We start from the raw sequence: 20,517 nt of genomic DNA, 5'->3' as shown, positions 1-20,517 counted from the left end.
TAGACACGGTCGCATGCAGCCCAAGTGAGTCCGCAAGTCGCTAACAGCGCCAAGGATGAGCTGGTCTCGCTCCACTCAGAGGACAAGACGTCTCAAATAACAAACAAAAGCAAAACAGCACAGAGATGCAAACGAGCTACCCAAACGTGGAAGAAAGGGCCTGCAATCTTTTCCATAACGTAACGGATGCAGATAGATGCTCCACGGCCAGCCCACGGGTTTAGGCGGATTAGGACTTCAGGAATGGGAAGAGGAACCGAGGGGAAGAATCCGGGGGAACGTCGAGTTCCCCATCAGGTCGGTTCTCGCGAGACTTAGTGGCTAGGGGAGAGAGGCCTGCGCGTGGAGAGGGACGGAAGCAGGTGAGGGAACCTCCCTTGACCTTGGCCACAGCAACCTCTGCGCAGGAGGAAAGGCGGTGTGACGCCACCGGGCTGGGGCAGCTTCCGGCAACTTAGGAGAGGAAGAGGTGGGGCGTGACCGCGTCGGAGACTAACGAATAGTGTAGCCAACGGGAAAGCACGTGCTCGCAAGCCAATAGGGCGCAGGAGCCGCCCTCCGGCCCAGCGGCCCGCTACGGCCGGGAGTGCCGAGCAGCTGCGGCGGCATGGCGGGCGTGGCCCGCGAGGTGCTCACGCTGCAGTTAGGACATTTCGCGGGCTTCGTGGGGGCGCACTGGTGGAACCAGCAGGTCAGGCCCCTGGTGGCGCCCCTTGCGGGAGGTACAGGCCCTTGCCTGTCTCTCCGTCTCCTCTCAGTCTTCTGCACCTGCAGGATGCTGCGCTGGGACACACGACCGAGGGTGAAGAGTCGCCTGGAGAGCTGTGCCCCGATGTCCTGTACCGAAGCGGCCGGACGCTGCATGGCCAGGAAACCTATACGCCACGACTCATCCTCATGGATCTAAAAGGTGAAGCGAAGGCGGGGCCCAGCCAAGTTTCCCCGTTTGGCTTGTGGGGTCCTAGCACTGCTTCACTTCAAACCCCACACTGGGCGCAAGTCCCCGGGGGCACTGGAAGGCTGGGCTGTTCACTTCAAGACTGGCTCTGGGATGGGCGGTGTGCTGTTGGGGTGCTACAGTCACGCCGGACCACAGCTATCCTGACAGAGAGATGAAGTCTAGATTCCCCATCCCTTCTAAGTGTTTAAGCGCAAGGCGTGGTTGCGCACGCCTTTTATCAGTCCCAGCACAGGCAGGTGGAATCTGAGTTCAAGACCAAACTGTTCGACACAGTTGTACACTGTTCAGAGCTACCTAGACCTCACCTTGGTCCGGAGTAACTACCACAACACATCGCCTAACAGGTGATGATGTTAGTGTTGATCAGATGTCGCCCTAGGTTTTAAGGTGCCTTTCATTTCTGTGCAGGCAGTCTGAATTCCCTGCGGGAAGAAGGTGGCCTCTACAAGGACCGACAGCTCGAGGCTGCAGTAGCGTGGTGTGTATCTGTCCATGAGCGTCCCGTGTATGTGCATGGAGGACTGGACTTTCTCTTTTCTTAATATCCACTCTTTTTTCAGGCAGGGGAAGCTTACCACACACAAGGAAGAAGCCTACCCAAAGAACCCTATCCTCCAGGACCTTCTGAGTGCAGAGGTGACCGGGCTCTGCCCCCAACCTTTAAACCAGCACCAAGTGTAGCTCTGTGAAGCCAAGAAGAGGGAGTCTAGCCACTGTGAATGCGTTAGAGGAATCTTTTTGAAAAAGCACCTTTCTGAACTGGGGGAACCTGGACTCTGGGGGCTGAGAGTCCTGACTGTTCTTCCAGAATGCTAAGTTGAGTTCCCAGTGCCTACATCAGGCAACTCACGGCACCTGTAACTCCAGTTCCCGGGGACCTAACACCTTCTTCTGGCTCTGGCCGCCTCATTCATGTGGTGCTGCACATCAACTCGTGCAGGCATGCATACACGCACACAGGTGTAGATAAACCATGGCGGAGGAGACCCGCCTGAAATTAAAGCAGGTTTTCTGACCCCTCCCAGGGAGCGCTGAGTAGCGATGGTGTCTGGAGGGCCAAACCTGTCCAGAATGGCAAAGGTGAGCTAACCCTTGACGCTGGAGACTGAACATAGAAAGCAGGAACTCGGGGGAATGATCCAATCCACCTGTTCTTTCTGCTGTCCTCCACCCTCCACCCTGCTACAAATCCAAAACCATTTATCCCCACAGAGAACAGCATCAGAGTCTGGTCAGACTTCCTCAGAGTCCATCTCCATCCTCGAAGCATCTGTGTGATTCAGAAGTACAACCATGATGGGTATGAGGACTCCAAATGCTGAAACGAAGCTTAGGCCCCATGGACACAGTGGATAAGGCTGGGCCCATCTCCCCAGAGCAGCAGACTGAGGGGTGAGCACAGGGCTGGGTCTTTTACCATGGTCATTTCTGGCAGTGAAACAGGGCGTCTGGAGGCTTTTGGCCAAGGGGAGAGTGTCCTGAAGGAGCCCCGGTACCTGGAAGAGCTGGAGGACAGACTGCATTTCTATGTGGAAGAATGTGACTACTTGCAGGTAGCTATGTGACAGGGTGGATGCTGGGGTAGGAAGGTCCTCATCCCACAGTCTACTTCCTGCGGCCTTCATGTCTCCGTAGGGCTTCCAGATCCTGTGCGATCTACACGATGGTTTTTCTGGAGTGGGTGCTAAAGCTGCAGAGTTACTGCAGGACGAGTATTCGGGGCGAGGAGTACTAACATGGGGCCTGCTCCCGGGCCCCTACAGTCTTGGGGTGAGTAGAGGCTGGAAGAGAAAGAGCAGAGTTGGTGGGGAAAGAGGACCCCACTGAACGCTAGTCGCCTAAAGCAAGCCACTCTCACTTCTATTACCAGGAGCCCCAGAAAAATATCTATCGTCTCCTAAACACAGCATTTGGTCTGGTGCACCTGACTGGGTACAGCTCTTTCGTCTGTCCCTTGTCCCTGGGAGGGAGCCTGGGCCTGCGGCCTAAGCCACCTGTCAACTTCCCTTACCTACATTATGATGTAAGGCTCAAAGCTCAGTTTGTCAACCTCTCTTGCCTGTAGCTCTACCCTTTCTCTTTCTTACCTAAGCCCACAGTAAATGTATGTGTGTTGTTAGGGTTGAACCTAGGACCTAATACATGCTTGGGAAGCATTTGTAACACCAGGGTGGCTTCCCAGCTTGACCTTGACCTCCCACTGCCTCGTGCTCGTCCAGCCTCAAAACAAACAGCCTCGTTTCATTCCATGCATGTCTGTTCTACCTCTACATGGTTTTCCACACCCAAAAGACCCATTGTTCCCCTCCTGTCCCACTTACAGGCCACTCTGCCCTTCCACTGTAGCGCCATCCTGGCTACAGTCCTGGACACAGTCAGTGCTCCCTACCGCCTGCGGTCCTCCACAGTTACTATGGCTCATTTGGCCGATGTGCTAAGTTTTTCTGGGAAAAAGGTACGAAACTTGGAGGGGCTGGGCCAGAGCTGAGAATAGGCTCTATAACCTGCTCCCTCCTGCTCTTTAGGTGGTGACAGCAGAAGCAATCATCCCCTTCCCACTGGTTCCAGGCCAGTCCCTTCCAGACATCCTGATGCAGCTCGGAGGAGCCACCCCATGGACTCCACTGTCTGCATGTGGGGATTCTGCTGGACGTCGTTGCTTCGCCCAGTCAGTGGTGCTTAGGGGTATAGACAAAGCAAGCCACACCAGGTAAAGACTACTGGTTCTAAGGGGCCTTGGGAGACTTGCCTTGTCTTTGTCTCCCTAATGTCTAGGCTTTCTGATAGCACACCTTCTTCCTACCACCATCAGTGCCTCAGTTGATGGTCCAAGAATGTAAGAATCTACGCTTACATTCCCACGGCCAAAGAGTAAATGTGGGTTTGGCTTTGTTCGGGCAGTAAACTCAACCCAGGAACAGCTCTGCCCTCCACTCTCCACGCATGTGCCTCTGGAGAAGAAGTCTTGGCCGAGTATCTACAGCAGCAGCATCCTAGAGTCTTGAGGTCAGTACAGTATGGCTCTTCCCCCAGGCCTTCCACAGCCTTTGCCTCCCAGCTTTCTGAATCGCCTCTCTGCCTGCAGCTCATCACATCTGCTGCTGACTCCCTGCAGAGTGGCTCCTCCTTACCCACAGCTTTTCCCGAGCTTCAGTCACAAGGGACTGGCCATGGACAGTCCCCCCAAAGGTAGGACATGAAGGAAACTAGCACTTTGGCTACACAAGAGCAGTTTTACTCTTTCTCTTCCTGGATCCCAAGTGCTAAAGAAAAGAAAGTTCATCCTTGAGTGTCCCCCTACTCAACTGCAAGCACCTCTGGGGCGCTGGCACACAGGGACAGTACACACATCAGTCACATCTGCCAGGCCCCAGTCCACGCAGCATCCCTTTTCTCTCCCTCTGCAGCAGTGCAGAGCATCCCAGTGTTTGGGGCCTTGCGCTCATCTTCATCCTTGCACCGGACCCTGGGAGACTTGGCTGAAGAGCTTGCCAGACTTGACCTACGGCGCTGGGCTAGCTTCATGGATGCTGGGGTGGAGCAGGATGACATGGAGGAGCTGCTGCAGGAGTTGTACAGCCTGGCCCAGTGTTACCAGGAGGGTGACAGTCTTTCAAACTGACGTTCCAGGGGAGGGTAATGGGGAGATACTTTATAATAAAAGCTGCCGGGTGCAGGAACCCAGTGTATAGGGACCTGTTACATGACATAGGCATTTGTACACATAAAAACACAGATCACCATTCTCCCTCAACACAATGCACAGGTTGGATTGTAGGGTCTTCCCCAATGACCACGAGGGACACACAGGCTGCAGAGCCACCTCCAGACCCCCTCTGTCCTCAGAGTCTCCACAAATGAAGTGCCACCTTCTGTCCAGTACAGATGACGATTGAGTTGATCCTGGAAGATGATAGCCATACCTCTCCAGGTCACTCATCCAGCTCCTCTTCAGACAGCAGGTCCCCATGGTCAGAGAGCTGGTCTGCATTGCTGGTGCTGGTGGCATCGTCCTCATCATCAGAGCTGGCCTCACAGGCTGTATGGAAGAGCTGCATGAGTTCTCTGAAGCGATGGGAAACCTAACAAAGGAAAAGGGTGTGCTCACTGCTCCATTCTTCCTATGATGACCAAACTGGGCACCCACTCGCCACTAAGACCAAGAGCTGTGTATTCCGTATAGAAAAGAATAGACCGGTTTTCTCTAAGGACACAGTTCCTCTAATTCCAGCCATCAGAAGGATCTTACGTTCAAGGCCAGCCTGATCTAGGACATCCAGAGACAGGGAAAATCCACCTGGCAGATCAAGCCACCCTTCTGATAACCAGCTGCCCCTTCCCACCTCACCTCACCAGGGGTCTTATTTCCCAGTTGCTGAGAGATGATGCTGAAGGTGTGAGGTTGTGCTCCCTGCTCCTGGCACATTGTGAGAATCACTCGGTCGGCTTCCCTGTGATCAGGCAGCATGATTAGCCCAAGAAGCTGTTTGGATCTGTGTTCCCCTCTCTGCAAACACCGCCCACCTTTACCTACCTTGTCCACAGCACCACCTTCTCCCCGGTGGAGCTGACCTTGCTGTTGTTAGCACAGACAGTGGCTTCTGAGGCTTTTAGACCCCCCTCTGGGCCCTTGCCTTGTGCCCCATTGTCTTCAGCCATGCCCCCGCTGGCAGCTTTAGGGGCAATCTCTGAGGCAGTAATCCCCGGTGAAGTTCCACGGATAGGTACCACCACATGGGCTGTCTTTGCCTCAGCTCCACTTTCAAGTAGCCAGCTCTGAGGGCCTGCTTTCCCATATATGTGTCTTCTCCCTGTGTCTCTGGTCCTTGAGGAAACAGGACTCGGGAGGGAAGCGGGGAGCACAGCAGTGCCTGGCAGTTTCTGGGTTTCTGATGCACTTGGGAGTGGTGCAATAGTCTCTGAGGTAGCAGCAGTCTTTTGGTCCTGTCCATCTTCAGGAGGTTCGGAGGATGTACCAATACAGGAAACACCTTCAGGCCCAGCCTGGTTTCTTCTGACAGAGGAGACTAGAGCTTCAGTCTGAGCAGGAAGCTGAGGAGTGTCCGGTGAGCAGAGTGTTGAGCCCTCCAAGGGCTGCTCCACGACAGTCATTTGTGCAGAGCACAGCAAAGCCCTCCCTACTGTTGGCCCTGCTTGGGAGGAATTCGGGGATCAGGGTACAACTGAAAAGCACAAGCCACTGGGAAGTTATGGGAACATGCTCCGCTGGGAAAACTAGCGGAGGAAACGGAGCCACTCCGCAAAGGAGGGCAGAAGAGAGAACACAAGGCTGGGAAAATACTGTTTTGTTATTGTGAGACAGGGTCTCACTCTACAGCCCTGACTGTTGGGGAATTCAGAGAATACCTGGCCCTGCTTCCTGTGTGCTGGCATTGAAGCCAGGTGTCACCACTGCCTGGCTTTATAGCAGTCCCAACTGTGACAGAGGTTAATGCGAAAGGGGGTTGCCATGGTCTATGAAAGATGTATCATGCCCATCCCTTCCTTGGAAAGGTGTTTTAGCCTCATCAAGCTTCCTACAGTGTGGGAAAGTGGGCTGAGGAGGAAGGAGGGAAAGTCACAGTGTGCCAGTCAGGTCACTCACCTGGAATAGGTGTCTCTCCCTTTCTGGTGGTCCTGCCAGTCTTACTCTGGACTGCCTCAATGTTCTCCTGCTCCTCCAGGGCTTCCTCTTCCAATATTTCCTTGCCTTGTCCTGCTTCCTTAGTGCTGGGCATAGGACTGACCTCTTGGTGGGGGCTAGTGCCCACCAACTCCAGGGGCTCCTTGCTCTTGTAGGATTTGCTATCACAGACCTGCAAGGGTGACTCTCTAGGTTAAAAGTGTCCTGACCTTCCTACATCTCAGGCCCCTCCAAGGTCAGGCCTGTGTTGCTATTCAGCAAATCGGCCAACATGCTTTGAAGTAGCTAGGACCCCTCTGTTTCTAAAGAGGACTGCATTTGTGATGCAACCAACTTACTCTGGAGAACCAAAGTTATCTCTAGTCTGTTTTGTTCGCAGGTTTATGTGATATAAAGAAAGTGAAACCTTAAGGAGCTAATTGTAGGGCATACCTATAATGACATCACTTAGAACCTGAAGGCAGGAAGAACAGGAGAGCAGCACAGACTTCACACAGGTCCCCAGGCAATAGCAAGAGGCTGTGAGGAAACCCTTCAGCATGTAGTTTTACTTCCACTATCTATGAGATTCGAGTGTGTTTATCTAATGCTTTTTATTTTTGCATATTGTCTGACTATCTGCCTGCCTGGATGTCTGTGCACCATGTGCTCACAGTGCTGGTAGAGGCCAGAAGGCAGTGGCTCCCCTAGAACTGGAATTACAGACAGCTGTGAGCTGTCATGTGGGTGGAGGGAATAGACACCCAGGTCCCCTGGAAGACCAGCGAGTGCTCTTAACTGCTGAGCCAGCTCTCCAGCCACTAGGTTTTTTGTTTTTTGAGACAGGGTCTTTATGTTCCTGGCTGCCCAGAACGTGCTATATAGGATCTTATTTCCTAGATTCCTGTCTCTGCCTGCTAAGTGTTATGATGACAGCTATGAACCACCATGTTCAAATCAAAGACTCTCTTTAAAAAGTAAAATCCAGCTGGGAGGTGGTGGCCGTCGCCTTTAATCCCAGCACTCTAGAGACAGAGGCAGGCAGGTGGATCTCTGAGTTTGACACCAACCTGGTCTACAGAGCAAGTTCTAGGATAGCCAGGGCTATGCAGAGAAATCCTGTCTTAGAGAAAAACAAATAACTAAACAAAAAGCAAAATCCAACTTAAGCAGTGGATGCAGGAGTTCAAGGTAATCCTTCACTACATGGTGCATTTGAGGCTAGCAAGGGCTACATGAGACCCTATCTCAAAAATCCAAAACCAAAAACCTCCACCTGAGAAAAAAAGAAAAGACAGAGCTAAAACTGCAGATATAGCTCAATTGTTAGAGTGCATGCCTACCATACGAGGAGCCCTGGATTTGATCATAGCACCACAGAAAACTGTGCTGATAGTCCCAATCTTCAGAACACACAGGCAGGAAGATGGTAAACATGGGCTATGTAACAAACCACTGTCTCAAGGCAGAAAAAAAGACAAAAGCCAACAACAAAAGGAAAATTCATCATTTCCTTTTAGTTTCGTTTTGAGAAATGGTGTTAGACATCCCTTGCTCGTACTTGCTATGTAGTTGAGGATAACCTTGAACTGCTGGTCTTCCTGCTTCCACCTCCTCACTGCTAGGCTTACAAGCCAAACACCTGGTTCCATTCTGGATGTTGCACAGGGGTCCATTTGCTTTACATATGTGCATAAGTGTGTACTGTGTATAATCTGATTCGTGTGATCACTTTATAAATTCAAAAAGACACAAATCTGTTGTGGCAAAACAGCATAACCAGGTGTGGTGGCACACAGCTTTGATCCCAGCACTCAGAGGCAGAGGAAGGAGGATTCCTTTGAGCTTGAGGCCAGCCTCATCTACACAGTAACATCCAAGACAGCCTAAGCTGTATCAAACAAACGAACAAACACCCCCACAAACCACAACAAGCCCCGCCAGCATTTGCAGTGTGGCCTAGGCGGTCCCAGTATATCAAATGCCTTCCTAACCTTGCTGCTGCAGTGACAATTCCTTCTCTTGCTCTTCTTCAGCTTAGAATCAGGACCTCCCTCGTGACAGGAACAGGAACAGTCCTTGGCTGCATCAGGCCATTCAGTCTCCTACAACATAACCCAGCTAGATTAGCTGCCAAGTATTTCTTGAACAAAGAAACAGAGCTGAGTCGAGAGGCCTGAGTTATGAAGCTGCCCCTCCCACTCCTTTTATAATGTACATCTCATCACACAGGAGGTCAGTGACCCAATCTTGACTATAGCTGTTACAAATCCCTAGTGATCTCTAGAATCCCTAGAATCCGTAGTGATCCAAAGAAAGAAGCCATGCACAAGACCAGGACAGACTTAAGTCAAACAAGTTCTAAAGAGATGCACTGCAGAGTGAAACCCAGTGTACAGACTCTGTCTCCCTGTGTACTCTCTAAACCCTTGAAAAATGACTTTGAAATTATTCTGGTTGATACAGCCAAGACATAAGAACCATTACATCCTAATGGACAAGAAACCCCAAAGAGTTTAAAAGTTCTCAAGGTCATTTATTTTCTAAGAAGTTTGCCAGGGAAGTAGTAAAGAAGCATAGATTTAAGAGGCTGGCTAGAGAGACAGTTTGGCAGTTAAGAGCACTGGCTGCTCTTCCAGGATTCTCAGTGCCCATGTGGTTGCTAACACACAACAGAAGGTCTGATATCCTCTTCTAGCCTCTGTGGGTACCAGGCACACTTGTGATACACAGACATACATGCAGACAAAACACCCATGCCTATAAAATTAAATTTTAAAACAAAAGGAAAACCCATAGACTTAAAGACTACCTATTGGTCAGGCATGCTGGCGCACACCTTTAATCTCAGCGCTCAGGAGGCAGAGGCAAGCAGATCTCAGGGCTATCTAGAGAAACCTTATCTCAAAAGAAAAAAAAAATCAACAAAAAAGAAAATCTACATCAGGGCCAGCCACAAGTTGTCCGCTGACCTACACCAATGTTCCATAACACATGTGCCCCACCACCACAAAATACATACATAGAAATTTTTTAAAAATCTGTGTATAGTAGCCCAGTCCTTTAATCCCAGCACTAGGAAGACTTTCAGTGAGTTTGAGGCCAACCTGGTCTATATATAGTAAGTTCCAGGGCATGGCTACATAGAGAGGCTCTACTTCATTAATAATAGTATCTTCGATGAGATGGCTCAGAGGTTAAGAGCACTGGCTGTTCTTCCAAAGGTCCTGAGTTCAATTCCCAGCAACCACATGGTGGCTCATGACCATCTACAGTGAATATCTGGTGCCCTCTTCTGTAGGCAGAATGCTGAATAAATAATAAACAGATAAATCTTTAATAATAATAATAATAATAATAATAATAATATCTTTAAAAATAGACTAACTTGGGAGCAAAGGTCTCCAAAGCAGAGGTGCATAAGCTACCATGACGCTGCTCCAGGAGATCCCGCCCATCTTCCAGTCTCTGAGTGTACCTGTACTCACCCAGACATACTCTCACACCGACACACATTGTTCTCTAAGATTAATACATCTACTTATTTACAATGTACATGTATGTGCACACATGCATGTTGTACCACATGTATGGAGTCAGAATAGCCTGACATATGGGTCCAGGTGAGGAATCTCTAGACATGCGGCTTGGGGTCAAGTCCCTTACCCACTGATACATCTTAGCGCAAGGCGATTTCTAAGTATGACAGACTCTAGAGCTAGAAAGAAGTCACCTACATCAATGTCCCAGCACTGGCACCTGAAGAGGTCATTTGGCATTAGCTACTGCACTTCACAGTCACATAAATAAAACTCTCCTCAGCGCCACTATAAAAACGACATGCAATAATAGTTAATGACCTACATGAACTACTACGTTTATCATTAGTAAATTATTATTTCCTTCTACATGAAAAAGTTGAAAAAAACCCCAATAAAAGAAAAATGGCAGCTCTGAGCCAGGGGAAAAAACATGAAATACCTTGGGCTCTTTGCTTGTTTGTTTTGTGTGTGTTCCCTTTCTTTCTTGATTTCATTAGGTATTGGGTTTCATTATATAGCCTAAGCTACCACTGAAGTGGCCTCAGCCTCTCAGTGCTGGAATTACAGGCATGTGGCATCATGTGATTCCTTCTCCTGAGGCCTCATGGGTCCTCCTCACAACTGCTCGTGGGTCTCCACAGCAGCCTTGCCTGAGGTTCGTACCCATTACCATCTCAAATTTTTTTTTTTCCCCTGAGACAGGGTTTTCTCCATGTGGCCCTGGCTGTCCAGTACTTGCTTTGTAGTCCAGGAGGGCCTTGAACTCAGTGTCCGCCTGCCTCTAGCTCATGAGTGCTGGCATCACAGGCATGCGCCACCAGGCCCAGCTAAGGATCTTCAATCTCTAGACTAGGGATATGTGCAGAGTGTAATTCAAGGCGTGATTCATGAAAAGCAGCTATTTTCCAAAAGCATGCATACCTTATCATGATGCTGGACTCCAATCTCTTTTCTCCTCTTGCTCTTTGAGGCTGTGGGCACCTTGGAAGGCTCGTCTTCCTCTTCCACATCAGGGAGTGTCACTTCTTCAAAGCCATCAAACTAAACAAGAGTTGGTGGCACTGAGCAGATGCTGGGGCCCAACCCTTCCCCTGAAGGCAGCCTTCCCCTTAACAACCTGTACCTCATACTCTTTCTCTTCAGTCCAATTAATCTCTTCAAAGTCACCCATCCTGCTAGCTGCTGGGCGCAGATGATCAAAAAAGATGGAGAACTCATCCTGTAGGTGGCCATGGCCTCTGAGGAGCTGCCACACCTGGGTCTTGAGCTGAGGAGAGTTGTGAAGGCTAAGAAGACACCTGCAGAGCTTTCCCAGTCACAATGGACGCACATTCTGCCTTCTATATGGAGCCTAGCTTCTGTTTTTAAGTATTTGATTTTTAAATTAATTAATGGATTTGTTTGTGGTGCGTGTGTAGTCGCGCAGGCCACAGAACACCTGTGGGAATCACAGGACAACTTCCAGGGGTCAGTTCTTTCCTCCACGGGGATCCTGGGAAGCAAACTGGGGTCTTCCGTCAGCAAGCGCACAGGCCAGTGCATGCCGACGGAACTCACTAACTAACAGACTTACATAGGTCAGGAATGGAATGCAGGTAGTTAGGCCTGGCAGCAAACAACTTCACCAGCTACGCCACCTCACTGGCGCATGGATTCTATCTTTGATAGCTAAGATTTTACAGCTTTCCCCTGCTTGCTTGCCAACATGGGTGGGAATGGGGTGGAGAGGGAGAGTATTAGTCATAAATGCAATTCCCCAGGACAGTACTTTCCATTCCTGCCTGACTGGTCCCCTAAAGAAGCAAAATGAAGAGTCCAGACCCTCCATCACCTGCTTTCCTCAACATCCCTTCCACAGCACTGATGGCCCCAGAGAGCTCCTGAGGGTCAGACAGGCTCTGGATTCTGGCAGCCATCCCTCCTTATCCCCGTGCTTCATTCACACTGGAGCTAAGCTGGAAACACTCTTGCTTTTTGCATCTCTTTAGTTTATGGTACTCCAGAGTGAAAAGATATGGAACACATCAGGCAGAGAGAAAAGTGACAGTAAAAGGGACCCAGGGCAAGGGTGCTGGAGATGGCTAAGCAGTTGAGAGCACCTGAGGACCTGGGTTAGGTTCCCAGGGCAACATGGGAGTCAACACCTGCCACGCCAGCACCACGAAATCCAATGTCCTCTGCTGACTTCTGCTGCCCCCACACATGCACATAAAACATTCCTACACAGAAAATAAATAAATCTAGGCAGGGCAAGAGAGTACCTCAGTGATGTCCTGAGGAAGGCAATCTGCACAGCCCTGAAGAACCTTGATAATCTTCTGGTGGTGTGAGGGGTTCTCCGCAAAGCATATCTCCAGCTGCCGAAGGAACTTACGACTCTTCTCAAAAGCCTGTTGCTCCTCAAACTTTCAAAATGAAAGGAAGACAAGAAAGGATTCAACTACTAAGCTACAGCAGGACATGAAGGCTCTGAAAAGACGAGTGGGCCAGAGGCACTGGTTATGACAGGGTTCTATTTAAAACCCTACCACAAACCCAAGAAATTAAGATGTAAATTAAGATTAAGATGTGAATTAAGATTCAACAGACGTTTATCTCTCTCACACTAGTAGGGGGCTGAGACAGGAGAATTCCAAGTTCCAGGTCAGCATGGGGTCAAAATAAGAACTATTTCAAAAATAAAACAAAAGAGATATATACATCTCAAGTTCGTTATTTTATTTTATAGATTATAAAATCAAATACTCAAGCTCAAGTGGAACATCAGAGCGTGTAAGTTATTTTTGCATATAAGCTCATCTAATCTTCACAATAATGCCAGAAGGAAGATGGACATGACATTTAAAATCAACCCACCATCAAATGAGCACCAGTCTATTAAGGTGACGTAGTTATTCCCTTTACTCCTCTTTCTACCTACCAATCACTGCTGTCTTCTCTCCCTCCCTCCCTCCATCTCCTTCTGTCTCCAAAGTATAGGGACAGTATATAAGAGCCACCATGCCATTCCTCCCATTTCAACTCTTAGCGTTCAACTTTTTTTTTTTTTTTTTTTTTTTTTAAAGACAGGGATTCACTATGTACCACAGAATCCAGAATCCTGAACAAGCAGAATCCTGAATCCTGGGCTGGCTATGCACCAGCAGCAATCTTTCTGCCTCAGCTTCCTGAATGCTGGGTAAAACACACATACACACCCCCCCCACACACACACACACACACTAGTTTTCTGTGAGGTATTATCACCATAAAAGATCATGTGCTACATACTTGACTATTTTTATAATCTTTGTTTTACAGATTTTATTCCTGAGAATGAAAGCTCTTTGAGGGTAGAGATCTTACTATTTTTTAATTGCTGCAGTCATGGTCTCTAGACCTTTGCCTGCCACACAGCAAACACTCCGTGGTGGCACACACCTTTAACCCAGCACTAGGGGCGGAGACAGGAGCATCTCTGCTCTACAGAATGAATTACAAGGTAGCCAAGGCTATATAGAGAGTGTCCAAAAGAAGTTAAAGGGGAACTTTTCACCAGTGAGGAGGGAGGCAAGAATTGACTTATCATGGTCTCCACTGGCACCACAGATAGAACCCTGTGAACAATGGGAGGGAGCTGGGCGAAGAAAGGCCTGAGAAACTTGTGCAGCGGGGTGGGGTGGCCCCGCACAGTCGGAAGACTGGAGCTGTCTTGACTGACTGCATTCAAGTCCCATCGGCCTGTGCTCGGACGCCTGCTGCATACTTACTAGTCCACAGGACAGGGCTTGCTCCGGTAGCAGGAAAGCAGCAAAGTCCTTCAAGAGCTGAGGCCAGTCTTGGAGCAGGCTCTGCAAGCTTTTGTAGAGATCCACAGCGGTCTGCCTCTGAGTACTTGACTCGAACTCATAGATGACCTGAAGGAAGTCTTCGTACTTGCCTGGGATATGCTGCAGAGCTTCTCGTACCTACACAGGAAGACTTCCAATAGTGAACGTCCTCTCTTTGTGCCTCAGAAACAAGCAAGGGCACAGGAGAAGGCAATCATGCTCATGCCCCTGACCTGAGGGTTAACAAAACACACAGAAAAGCAGCAAGGAAGACCTCCTTTTCTCTGAGGGATGACTGGACAGCTTTTAACCCTTTAAAAACTAGGGACTGCTTCGACAGCCCTATGCTCTCCTTCCTGGCTGCAGCACTACACCCAAGCAAGTAAGAGGCATTGTATATATAGACTCTAGCACATGTCATGCCAAGCTACACAATGGACAAACTTAGAATGTTAACAGTGTAACAAAAGACAAGAAAAAGCCATGCTTATCCCTCCAAGTACCTCACTTTGCTGAGTTATGAATTGAGGAGAAAGCTACACAGTATACCTAAAAGCACCAGAAGAGCAAGGTACGCGCCTCTGAGATGAGTTCAGCAGTCTACACACCAACTGCCGTTCTTTTCACTGAGTGCTCATTGAAGGTCTGTACGGCCCAATCTGTGAGGCCACAATCTGCCAAGAAAGGCAGCAGTATCATCTTTCTCCTGATCTGACAGAAGGTGAGGTAGGATGAGGATGGGGCGCTGAGAACCACCCCACATATGGCTCACCTCTGGGGCTCCTGCACGTCTCTTAGAAAACTCTATGACAGTTGCCAACAAGCTAAGGCAGAGACAGACAAAGTCTATAATGCATCTAGAGAAAAGACTTGGTTTTGGTTGTGCTGGGGGCTGACCCAGCTGTGTCCACGCTAGACACACATGCTACAGCTAAGCTACCTCCTTAGGCATACTTTTCATGTCTAAAGCATCTTCCTCCAAAATAGCAGCCGCCACATACACACAGACTGGCAGTAATAGCAGCAGTCTTGCCTACCCTGGTTAGATAAGCCTGTGCGAAGGCCAGGTCCTTCTGTTCCCTGAGTGGGTCCCGATCGAGAATGTCCTCATCATAGAGCAACAGCAGCTTGGAGGTGTCCTTGCTGGCCCGAGCCCGACTGCCCCGCTTGTTTCGAGCTCGATGATTGCTCCGGCCCTTTCCAGCAGCTTTGATGCTCTCTCCTTGGAGTACATGTGAAAAGGATTCTTTCTCAGTCTTTGTAACCATGCTACCCACAAGCGCCACCCGATGGAAGCCAGCTAATATCACAGCACAACTAGGGAGGAGAAGCTAGGAAAGCAGCAGCCAGCCAGCCTGCCTGCCCTGCGCTAGTGTCGCATGATGTGCAGCATGCGCCTCTGAAATCATGGGGAGGCCACAAGACAGTGAGTGCTACAGCCCTTAGCTCCAGGCACACAAGAGGCGAGAAGCACAAATAAAACAGAGGGCAACTTTAGTAAGTCAACTTCACCACCCTAGTCTGTTTGGGAGCAGAAAGCTCCAGGAGACAGAGTCTACTCTGCACACTGTCCTCTAGGCAAGGCACCTCAGGGAAACTTACCCTCCTCAGTGTGTGCTGCACTCACCTGGTGGGGTTATGCTGGTCTCTATTTCCGGAGCAGTCTTGGGTGAGGCCAAGGTAGAAGGAGGTTTCTCAGCAGCATCTCCAACTGCTTCATCCTTCACTTCATCCTCTTTCTGCAAGACTTCCATTCCTTCTGCCTCCTCTTCCTCCTCTTCTTCTGGCTCAGAGTTCTCTTCCTGGGAGTTCTCTTCCTCAGACTCACCCTCCTGACTCATACGCCTTTCAGATGCCAGCCAAGTCAGTTTCTCCATTGTTTCCTAAAAGTACCCCATAGAAACTTTGTAAGGGCTCCTGGCGGCTCCCAGAATGCTGAAGTACAGGACCAGAGTGGTGAAGATCTAAGGCAGCGCAGGGCCACCACTCAGAATATGAGGAGCCTGGACAGGGCCTGACAACAAAACAGCTTTTCAAAAGGCCGCTCTACATCCTGAAATCAGCTTTGCTTTTGCTATGACCCAAACTTAGGAACCTTCTAAACTTTTTCTCTTTCTTATTCTTTTTGTTTTTTTGTTTGTTTGGTTTTTGGTTTTTTGGTTTGTTTTGTTTGGTACTTTGCTTCTTCTCTACAGGGTTGGAGGGTGAATCAGAGCCTTGTACGTGTTAAGTACATGCTCTATTTTTGTTTATTTCTTTTGTTTTGTTTCTACAAGACAAGTTTTCAACGTGTACTTCTTGGTGTTCGGTAACTTGCTCTGAAGACCATGCTGACCTTGAATTCACAAAGGTCTACCTGCATCTGCCTCTTGAGTGCTGGAATTAAAAGCATGCACTGCCATTGCCCATCTTTAAAATTATTTTTAATTATTACTTTATTTTGTGGGTATAAGAGTTCTGCCTGTATGTAGATCTGTATACCATATGCCTGCAAAAGCCTGAAGCGGGCATCAAATCACCTGGAACCAGAGTTACTGTGCATTGGGTACTTGGATTCAAACCAGTTCCTCTGGAAGAGCAACAAGGAGGAGGCAGGAGGAAGGAGGATTTCAAGACAGGGTTTCCCTGTGTAACAAACAGTCCTGGCTGTCCTGGACTCACTCTATAGACCAGGTTGACCTCAAACCCACAGAGATCTGCCTGCCTCTGCCTCCCAAATGCTGGGATTAAAGGTGTGCATCACCACCATCTGATACAGGCTTTTTTAAAAACAAAACACATTTATTTCTGTCTGTGTGCATGCACTGGGGTTACATGTATGCCACGGCACTCAAGGGAGAAAGTCAGACGATAACTTGTGGAAATCAGTTCTCTCCTCATACGATGCAGTCCCAGGGATGGCAAATAAGACATGAATGTTGGCAACAGGTATCTTTACCTATGGCCTCCACACCATGAGGGGTTTTGTTTTTGTTTTTTGGGAGGGTGGACTTAAAGTGTGCTAAAGAGGGTCAGTGAGATGGCTCAACAGATATAGGCCCCTGCTGTGGAGCCTAACAACCCAAGCTCAATTCCTGGGACACATATGATGGAAGGAGATAACCACCTCCTTCTGGTCCTCTGACCCCTACACACATGCCATAGCATGCACATACCCACACAAATAATGTAAAAACAAAACAAAAATTACTGTGCTCAAGGGATGCAAATTAACTGAAATGAGCTTGATTCAAGGAGAAGGTCCCCTTTTCAAAGCACTTCACACAAAGCTCAAAATTATGTCCCATAATGTACTCAAGAGTCAGTAACCTCTTATGACATGACAGGACAAGGTGCGCGCTACCTGCTGCCACTCTGCTTCTTACCTGAAGCTCTGGGACAGAAAGCACAGACTCCTCAGATGCTGACGATAGCTCATCTTCTTCATCTGGGGTGAGGTCATCAAAGTCCTCTTCCTCTTCTTCTTCAGGGCCGTCCTTCTCCCCTCCAGTGTCTGGTCCTGCTGGGGTCCCCACAGACTGACCGTCAGCACTAGCCGCGTCCTCAGCCCTCCCTGGAGGACTGCTAAGCACCATCTCCTGGTCCGAGGAGAAGGCAGTGCCTTTTGGCAAGCCTCTGCTTGCATCCCCACTGGTACTTCCCTCATCAGGAATGTCCTGGGACACAGAAGGGGATTTAGCTGCCTGCGTCTCTTCCCTCCGCACGACTGTGTGTCTTTCCATCTCACCAGCACTACTCAGCGTCTCCTGTGGGGATGCACTGTCAAATTCCATAGCACACTCCTCCTTTACTCCCTCACCAATGTCCTGCTTGGGGAAGCCACTGGAGATTTCCTCCATATAATCCTCAGCTTCCATCTTGACCACTTCTTCTAAACTCTTTGGTGCAGAGCTCGGAGGTTCCTGGAAATTCTGAGGCAATGGCTCTACAACATGCTCACCGTCTTCTGTCTTCACAACCGTCCAGACACAGGCACTCTTCTCCGAAGATCCTTCCTGGCTTTCTGTCTTCACAATAGCCCAACCACAGCCACTCGATTCTGAGAATGCTTCCTGGCTTTCCCCACCAGCTGAAGAAGGCGATGGCCTAGGTTCCTCTTTGCAGAAGACAGTAGCACAGAGAGGAGTTAGTTCCTGGGGTTTTAATTTGCACTCAGGGTTTTGAGGAGCATTTTTCCCTTCGGCAATATCCAAGTTCACCTGAGCCTGATCTTCAGGAACAGAAGCTACAGGAAGAGTCACAGGACTGCTGGAAACAATTAAGGGTGAGAGGGAGGAGGCCACAAGGGGTTGGTTTAATGAGCATGGGAAAGAAGTGGGGTTAACCAGGAGAGTGGTGATAGGAATGGTCTGGGGACTTGGGGCCACAGCTGCATTAACAGGCTGGATCATGTTACAGCCACTGCCCAGGCTTACAACCTTCACTGTGGTGGCAGGAACAGTGAAAATGACAGGTGTGGGGTGGATGATGGGTGCAGGTTTGACACAGACAGAAGCCTTGGCTCCTTTTCTTCTTGCGGGCTTCCGCCTCACGTATGGCTTTCGGAATCGAGAAGGGGCAAGCGAGGGCAGCATTAACTTGGGTGCAGAGAAGGAAGGCAGGGGTGACTGAGACTTTGAGAAGGGGAAGCTGGTCCTGGCCTCTGAGCCACAAGGCAGAGTGGGCAGTGCTTCAGGAGACTCACAACTCTCTTCTCCACTGACTCCCACAGACACGGGAAGTGTCTGTAAAACAGTGGTTGGCTGGATCAGATGAGGAATCTGGACCACCGTGTTCCCTGAAGGGACTTCTGATTGAGTTGGCCAGGCTGCTATTTTCCCAGGATTGAATGTAGGCTGAACAGAGGGGCTGGGTTGGATAAGGAGGGGCTTCTGGACCAATGGCCGCTTCTGTCGCCAAGCCCTTCTGGAGAAACGCTTAGAACCCGGCTTCAATTTGAGTACTATACCCTTGGGCAACATCAAGGGGTATCGAGTTTCACCCCCCGATTCAGGGCTGGCTTTCTCTGAGTGCTGATCGCTGCTGGTCTCGGGGGCTGTGTTCACATTTCTTCCTTCCACAGCACCTTCAGCTATGTTCCGCAGTTCATCCCGAATGGACTGGAGACTGGCCTAAGCGACAACAACACTATGTTCTAGCACATCAGACCTTAGGGGTTAGCTTTCTGCATTCTAAAGATTAATGAAAGACAGCCTCAAGATATGGTTCCAAGATTGGTTTTTCTATGCATCAATTTTTTAGAACAACCACATTCCCATTCTATAAAGTCTTCCCAAATTTACTTTAAAATTTATCATTTAACTCCTACAGGAAAGTTCAAGGACTTCTGCCTCACACTTTGGAGGGCCAGACCTTTAACCAGAATGGGAGCCTGTGTTCTTCCTTCTCAATGGGTGGCTTCCACTGATGTGGCTGGACCTCTTCACAGCACCTCACCAGAACTGGCAGCTGTTTGGTCTTCTTATAAAACTAGGCATGAAAACACAGAGTGTAAGTCATAATAGACTGGTAAATAGGGTGGCTGATGGTTTTATACACATACAAATGTATCAGGAATTTCAAACAAAGTGTCTCTATTCAATATCTATCCATTCTTATTACCACTAAAACTCATACCTATCTTCCCCAATTACCCCTACCGTGGGGAAACTTGGAAGTTTAGGTCACAAAGAAAAGGAAGTAAATGATCAAAATAATCTTTTCAACATTCCTTTTTGCACACAGAGCTAACCCTCCTCACACACACAGAAGCTACTTTTAAGCAAGTAATAGTGTGAACTGGAAAAGACAGAAGAAAAGACACTGTAGACCATCCATGATGGTACACACCTGTAAGCCCACAATAGGAAGAGGAAGAAAAAGAGACAAATTATGTTCATTTATTTTTAAAAGTAAATGGGCTAGGTGTGAGGACATACACTTCTAATCCCAGCCCATGGGAGGCAGAGGCAAAAGCGTCTCCATGACTTTGAGACCGGCCTAGTCTACATAGCAAGCTCCAGGACGACAGGGGTATGGAGAGATCCTGCCTCAAATCAATCATTAATCAATCAATGAATAAATAAAGAAATAAACAGCATACACAGAGAGACACTGCCTTAAACAAGCTAATAAGTAGACTAAATGGTGCACCCAGGAGGCTCAAGCCTGAGAAAGTGAGTTCATATGGTAGAAAGAAGACAGACTTCCTTAAGTGGTCCTCTGACCTCATGTGTGCACTGTGGCATGTGCATGCTCCAACCAATGTAAATAAGTGTGATTTTAAATATATATAAGCAAATCAATAAATCAGTGGGGTGGACAGATGCTTGCTGCTAAGAAAGGACCTGGGTTCAGTTCCAAACACCCACAACAGGAAATAGATTCAACACACATATGGTGCACAAATACACAGGCACATACAAATACACATAGAAGATGACAAATCTTTTAAAACAATACATTCTTTAAAAGAGTGAATGAGTAAGGGAGAGTGCTGGGGTGTGGTTCAATGACACACTGTTTCCTAGCACTGAAGGGGGAAGGAAAAGGAAAGGAGGGAGGGAGGGAGGGAGGGAGGGAGGGAGGGAGGGAGGGAGGGAG

At 48.9% G+C, this 20,517-nt stretch overlaps 2 protein-coding genes across 6 annotated transcripts in view; one reads left to right on the top strand and one right to left on the bottom strand.

The window, feature by feature from the left end:
- Positions 1 to 522: 522 nt before the first annotated feature.
- On the top strand, positions 523 to 4,656 carry Msto1 (misato mitochondrial distribution and morphology regulator 1). Its single transcript, XM_055625694.1, has 14 exons — positions 523 to 691; positions 775 to 910; positions 1,370 to 1,439; positions 1,522 to 1,597; positions 1,987 to 2,041; positions 2,174 to 2,261; positions 2,397 to 2,514; positions 2,597 to 2,731; positions 2,832 to 2,984; positions 3,285 to 3,416; positions 3,487 to 3,671; positions 3,863 to 3,967; positions 4,047 to 4,150; positions 4,369 to 4,656. Exons 1-14 carry the CDS (start codon positions 608 to 610, stop codon positions 4,581 to 4,583), a joined length of 1,656 nt encoding a protein of 551 aa, XP_055481669.1. The 5' UTR covers positions 523 to 607; the 3' UTR covers positions 4,584 to 4,656.
- Gon4l (gon-4 like) overlaps positions 4,181 to 20,517 on the bottom strand; it is a 65,672-nt gene continuing 49,335 nt past the window's right edge. For 3 of the 5 annotated variants that reach the window (XM_055625689.1, XM_055625690.1, XM_055625691.1), the window contains 13 exons: positions 19,288 to 19,404; positions 17,301 to 19,046; positions 15,563 to 15,818; positions 14,973 to 15,157; positions 13,876 to 14,073; positions 12,388 to 12,531; positions 11,250 to 11,393; positions 11,048 to 11,167; positions 8,579 to 8,689; positions 6,567 to 6,777; positions 5,496 to 6,111; positions 5,310 to 5,412; positions 4,181 to 5,000 (listed from right to left, as the gene is read on the bottom strand). In XM_055625689.1, coding sequence (XP_055481664.1) covers positions 4,614 to 5,000; positions 5,310 to 5,412; positions 5,496 to 6,111; positions 6,567 to 6,777; positions 8,579 to 8,689; positions 11,048 to 11,167; positions 11,250 to 11,393; positions 12,388 to 12,531; positions 13,876 to 14,073; positions 14,973 to 15,157; positions 15,563 to 15,818; positions 17,301 to 19,046; positions 19,288 to 19,404 — 4,338 coding nt within the window. In that variant the 3' untranslated portion in view covers positions 4,181 to 4,613. Of the gene's footprint in view, positions 5,044 to 5,309; positions 5,413 to 5,495; positions 6,112 to 6,566; positions 6,778 to 8,578; positions 8,690 to 11,047; positions 11,168 to 11,249; positions 11,394 to 12,387; positions 12,532 to 13,875; positions 14,074 to 14,972; positions 15,158 to 15,562; positions 15,819 to 17,300; positions 19,047 to 19,287; positions 19,405 to 20,517 lie in introns of all 5 variants that reach the window. The other 2 variants (XM_055625692.1, XM_055625693.1) reach the window with 1 other exon arrangement.

This window comes from Psammomys obesus, unplaced genomic scaffold (assembly GCF_907164565.1).
Source record: "Psammomys obesus unplaced genomic scaffold, mPsaObe1.curated_primary_1811, whole genome shotgun sequence".
Taxonomy (NCBI): domain Eukaryota; kingdom Metazoa; phylum Chordata; class Mammalia; order Rodentia; family Muridae; genus Psammomys; species Psammomys obesus.
This window is presented reverse-complemented; position numbering and strand designations above follow the sequence as displayed.

What these genes read in the sequence shown, in the direction of transcription:
- Msto1 (XM_055625694.1), top strand. Translation starts at nt 608, where the DNA reads ATGGCGGGCGTGGCCCGCGAGGTGCTCACGCTGCAGTTAGGACATTTC. An exon ending in GACAAAGCAAGCCACACCAG is followed by an intron (nt 3,672 to 3,862) that starts GTAAAGACTACT and finishes TTGTTCGGGCAG; the next exon opens with TAAACTCAACCCAGGAACAG. An exon ending in CATGGACAGTCCCCCCAAAG is followed by an intron (nt 4,151 to 4,368) that starts GTAGGACATGAA and finishes CTCCCTCTGCAG; the next exon opens with CAGTGCAGAGCATCCCAGTG.